At 66.6% G+C, this 5,454-nt stretch overlaps 1 protein-coding gene across 1 annotated transcript; it reads right to left on the bottom strand.

The window, feature by feature from the left end:
• Positions 1–2,383: 2,383 nt before the first annotated feature.
• IER5L (immediate early response 5 like) lies at positions 2,384–3,386 on the bottom strand. Its single transcript, XM_090022511.1, has one exon. It carries the CDS (start codon positions 3,279–3,281, stop codon positions 2,385–2,387), a length of 897 nt encoding a protein of 298 aa, XP_089878637.1. The 5' UTR covers positions 3,282–3,386; the 3' UTR covers position 2,384.
• Positions 3,387–5,454: the final 2,068 nt, after the last annotated feature.

Below are 5,454 nucleotides of genomic sequence, written 5' to 3'. Positions count from 1 at the left end.
TATGGTGCACGGCCCCCTGACTTCAGACCTGACTTTGGCCCCGTTGGAAAACTGCGCCTGTTCAGAGCTGCCAAAGCCCAGCACTCCCGTGTGGGCTGGAAATTCCCGGTTCCTTGCTAGGGTGGGACAAGTAGCCCGGGGAGGCCGTGGCAGCTCTGTCCTCGGAGGCTGGCATGGCCAGGCCGGCTGGGCACGGTGCCCCGCAGGTGCCTCCCAGCCCGTGGCACCTTGCTGGCCCCGGGGGAGCTCCAGCCCGGGTTCATCCTCACCCACCGGCACTGCAGCTGCACGAGCAGAGCCCCCTCCCGGCCCCGCACCGCTCGTGCCAGCTCAGCAGCCCCTCGGGAGCTGCCGGGCTCGGGCCTGGAGATGTGCCCCCTTCTCTTGGCTGGTGACTAAGACGCCCGAGCTGAGCCCCGTCCCAAGCCGGGCGATCCCGGGCGGGCGGCGGCGGCGGCGGCGCAGCGGGCCGGGCGGACGCTAGGAGGAGCTCCGGCAGCTGCCTTGCCCGCGCTACCCGGGCCCTTTCACGGAGGCAAATGCGGAGCATCCCCGCGATGGCGGGCCCGGGAGAGGGGCCCCCGCCGCGGAGCAGGAGGCTCTGCCGGAAAGTTACTCCCGGCAGCGGGACGCGCGGCCCGGGCCGGGGCGGGGGTGTCTTCCCTGCCCCGCCCGCCGCGCTGCGGGCACAGCCCCCCGGGGCCGGCTCGGGGCCCGGGGCGGCGGGTGCCCGCCGCGGCTCGGCGGAGGGAGAGACACACGCACCACCAAGTGCCCAGAGCAGGGATAACAAACGGGGGAAACGCCGAACTTCCCGCGTCTGCTCTGCCCGCGCGGCGCGGGAGCCGCCGCGCCCTGCCCGCGCCGGCACGGCCCCGGCTGCCGCTCCGCAGCCCGGCAGGGAGCGCGACCCCCGGGCCGGGCCCCTGCCGCCCGCGGGCCGCCCCCCCGCGGGGCCCCGGGGCGCCCCCCGCCCCTGCCCCCAGGGGCTCTGGCACCCGCCGGGGGCAGGGGAAGAGCAGGGAGACAACAGGCAAACTTTTATAATTGACTTTTTATTAAGATTATAAATTTAAACAAATCTGAACAGTTTTACCCGGTGATATACAAGTCCATATGCACAAAAATACAGGGTTACAAACAAAGAAAAGGGGGAGAGAGAGAGAGAGAGAGAGGGAGAGAGGGAGAGAAAGACACAGCGTTTGGAAACGCGTCCTTAATACACATAGTGCTTATACCGTGGGGGCGGGGGGGGGCTGCAAAAAAACTACCTTTTTACAACAAAAGGTTTTGTTTTTTGTGGTTTTTTGTGTGTTTCGTTGTTTCTTTCTTTTTAAAGTCCAAATATCAAAAAGAAAAAAGAAAAAGAAAAAGAAAAAAAAAAAAAAAAAGAGAGAGAACCAAACAAACAAACGGACCGACCCGCCCCGGCGGGCAGGAGACACCACAGGACACGGATCTCTGCACAGGAGCGGACAATGCTGGCTGGAGCAGCGCGGGGGCGGGAGCCAGGACAGCCCAACTTTTAAAAAGAAAAAGAAAAAAGAAGAAGAAAAAAAAAAAAAGGAGCGAGAAAAGGGGAAAGAAAAGAGCAAAGCAGCCGCGCGGCGGCGGCGGGAGCGGCGGCGGCGTCCCAGGGAGACGCGAGACGGAGCTTTACCTGGGGCGGCCGCGCACACCTAGGGGATGGGACACACGGGGGGAGGGGTGCAGCGCTGTGCATGACGGGAGATGTAGTCCCCCCGTGCCGTGCCGCGGGGCCGGGGCGCTGCGGGTCCCAGGGAGCAGCGGGCAGCGCCCCCCTGCTCCGGACTGGGCGGGAAGGGGCAAAGGGGAAAGGCTGTCGCTTCTGCCTGGTCGGAGCCCGCTCCCTCCAGGGAGGGGAGCGCGGGGAGCCCCGGGACCGGGCTGCCCGGCAGGGGAAAGGGGCCAGCACCCGGCTCGCGGGCTGCCTCCTCCCTCCCCGGCCGGCGGCGAGCGCAGCTCCCCTTGCCTCCCGGGCCCGGCTGCAGAGTTTCCCGCTCCCCAACTCCGGGAGGGGCGGCGGGTGCAGCTCTCCCACCGCCCCGGCCCCGCCGGCCCGTCCGGCGGCTGCCCCGGGCAGCAGCAGGCGCCTCACGTGGCGGCCGCCCCGGCGCCCCGCCAACTCCCCCGAGCGCGGACACAAAGGGCACGGAGCCGGGGCCGCTCCTTCCCTCCGCTTTTTGTTTTTTCGTTTCTTTTTCCGTCTTCTCCTCCTCTCTGCAAAAATAAAGCCCCGAGCTCCGAGGGGTCTGTATGGTCCCAGCTAGAAAAGAGGAGCCCCTCCCGCCCGCCCGCCCCCCGCCTTTGTTCCAGGGGCCGCTGCCCGGCCCGTGTCCCGGCCATCGCGCCCCGCCGCCCCCCTAGAAAGCCACGATGGCTCGAGTCCAGGCGCCCAGGCTGGCCAGCGCCTGCTTGCTGCACAGCTGCCCGTGCTCCGAGTCCGCTTGCTGCCGGCTCACCAGCCCCGTGAAGCCGGAGCCGAAGATGGAGATCAAGTTGGAGATGTTGGAGGCGTCCGGGGGCGGCTCGGGGCTGAGCTCCTCGAAGCGGGCGCGCTTGGGGCAGGGGGCGACCCCCAGGCCCGCCGCCGCCCCGCCGCCCGCCGCCGGCTCGTCCTCGTCCTCGTCGTCCTCCTCGCCCGGCGCCGGGTAGTACTTGCGCTTGGTGCCCGGGGCGGGCGGGCAGCAGCAGGGGCACTGCGAGCAGCAGTCCGGGGCCAAGTAGCCGTTCTCCACCGTGGTCACCACATGCGTGTCCAGGTCCAGCACCGTGGTGCGGCCGCTGCAGTGGCCGGGCAGCGCGGGGTAGGCGCAGCCGCCGCTCCGGTAGAAGCCGGGGGCCGAGTCCCTGCAGGGCGAGGGCGGCTGCGGCGGGGCGCCGGGCAGCTCCAGCGGCGCGGGGTCGTGGGGCGGCGGCAGCAGCACGGGCGGCTCCGGCAGCCCGCAGCCCCGCGGCATGGGGCCGGGCGGCTGCTCCTCCGCGCCGGGCGGCAGCGGGCCGAGCTCGGGCGGGCCGGCGAGCGGGGCGGCGGGCGGCGGGTAGGGCGCGTGCGGGGGCGGCGGGCGGCGGTACAGCTCGGCGTAGCGCTCGCTGAGGTAGAGCTGCCGCGCGTTGCGGAGCACATACGACACCAGCAGGTTCTTGTGCAGCTTGATGCCCCCGCGCTGCGTGCGCGAGCTGTGGATCTTGCGCAGGGAGATGCTGATGAGGCTCTGGGCATCCAGGGCGCCCTCCATCCTCCGCCGGCCCCTCAGCATCGGCTCCTCAGCTGCATCCGCGCGGAGAGCAGGGGGGATCCCCGCCAGCTCCCCCCCGGCCCGCCCGCCTCCACCTCGAGTGCACGGCAATGAGCCTTCGCCCACCCGGCCCCCGCTACTTATACCGCCCCGGCCGCCCCGCCCCGGCCGCCGGCAGCCAATGCGCGCCCGCCGCCCGGCCTGACGGACTGCCGCCGCCCGCCCCGTCGAGGCCCGGCCGGCCAATCCGGGGAAGGCGGTTCCTTTGTGCTATTCAAATACCGAACGGAGTCGGGGCTGCCGCTGCCTGGAATGTTCTCATGAGACCGCGGCGCCGCCAGCCCGGGCCGCTGCAGCCGGCGGGGCCGGGGCGGGGGCGGGCCGGGCCGGCCCTGCCCGCCGCCCCGCTGCACCTGGGCGAGGGGCTGCCGCCGCCGGCTCCCCGCCCGGCCGGCCGCCCCGCGCCGGGGTGCTGCGGGCGTCGCCCGCGCAGCCCCCGGGACCGGCATGCGCCCCCTGCCCGGGCCCGCCTGCCCCGCGGGGAGCCCCGGGGCAGGAGCCGGGACCGCGGGGAGCGGCCACAGCAGTAGCAACAAGGGGTCGTTGTTGCCACGCATCACACCCGCGCCAAGAGTTGCTCCCCGGACTAGTAACCTTCCTCCGGACAGCGGCGGCCGGGGCAAGGGCGCCTGCAAGAGGCACCGGAGCCGGCACCACGGTCAGGATAATAACCGCAGCAGCCGTGGTGACAGCAGTAAGCGGCATCACGGCCACGGGCATAATCAGGATGATGGCAACTGGAACAATGACAATAGCCAGAACAATAATAATGGCAGTCACGATGACAGGAGCAGCAATCACAGCGGCCACCACGATCGCGACGCTAATAAGGGTAGTAGTAGTAATGGCAACGAGACGGGCAGCGTGTTGGCAATAAAGCAAACCCGGCCGCAGTGCTGACAGTAAAACGCCCGGCAGGTCCTAGGGCCGTGCAGGCTGGTCCCCGGCCAGGCGCGGCCGCCGACCTGCCGGGCCGCCCGCGGCTCGGGACACCAGGCCGCCGCCGCCCCTCGGGGCATGTTCACCAACGGCGCAGGAGAGCGGAGTGAGCCGCGGCCGGGCGCAGCCGTGACCCGCGGGAGGAGGAGGCGCAGGGAGAGGGACGGACCCGGGGCGGGAGGCCGTGCTCCCACCTGCAGGGTAGCGGGGGTCTCCTCGCAAGCTGAGGGATCAGGCAGCTCCGCACAGAGCCGGCCTGGAAATGTTCTGTGCGGCTGCCAGAGTGTTTCTCACAAACCCACACTTTATTTTTCTCATCAAACCCCTCGGCTGACAGTTCTGGGGGTTCAGCTAGACAGCTGCCAAGGTTGGGCTGGACTTCTTTTTGACTGAGGTTTTAGGTTTTCACTTGTGCACTCCCCCCCCTCCCCCAAGTTCATTTCTTTTTAACATGCAAACTCCCAAACTTTTGTAAACGTTGGGCTTCCCTGGCAGAAATGTCTGTTTTGATGAAGAAGCCAGTTTCCAATGAAGAAAATAATCAGATTAAAATTTTCCACCAGCTCACATTTTCAGGCTTTTTAAAAGTGGGGGGGCTGGGTGGAAGAGGCTGCCATACTTATCGGGATGCTGCTGTGATGGCTACAAAACAATAGAGCTGGAGGCCCAATTCTGTGATTTCTTGTTCGCTCTAGCAATCCTTAGCAGGCTAGTAGCCCTGTTAACTTGAATTTGACTGCTGGGATATATAAGGATTTACTTACAAAGGAAGGGGTGGGAGGATGAATTAGTGGTCCAGGCACTGGTCAGAGATGCAGAAGACCTAGGTGTTATCTGTATTTTGGCACGTGCTTCCTGCATGACCTTGGGCAAGTCACTTGAGGCAGCATTTTCAACAGTGACATCTAGGTTGGGGTGCCTCGTTTTTGGATGGCTGACCTGAGACTTCTGATTTCCAAGAGGGCCGAGCAACTCCTGGTCTTGTTGCTTGACATTTTGGGGATGCAGCAGTTCTGAAAATTGGGCTTGAGTATCCTAAACCAAATCCTCTGATAGCAGACGCCGCCGGGAGGTTAACACGTGTGCTTAACTTTACTCCTGTGAGCTGTCCCTTTGATGTTACTGGGGCTAACAGCAGCAGCAAGGGTGAGCACATGCATAAGTGTCCGCTGGAGTGGAGCTTTCGGCCTTAATT

Source organism: Crocodylus siamensis, chromosome 11, assembly GCF_052110815.1.
Source record: "Crocodylus siamensis isolate JL-2025a chromosome 11, ASM5211081v1, whole genome shotgun sequence".
Lineage (NCBI taxonomy): Eukaryota > Metazoa > Chordata > Crocodylia > Crocodylidae > Crocodylus > Crocodylus siamensis.
Note: the sequence above shows the minus strand (reverse complement) of the source record. Positions and strands in the feature narration are given on the sequence as shown.

What these genes read in the sequence shown, in the direction of transcription:
- IER5L (XM_090022511.1), bottom strand. Translation starts at nt 3,281, where the DNA reads ATGCTGAGGGGCCGGCGGAGGATGGAGGGCGCCCTGGATGCCCAGAGC.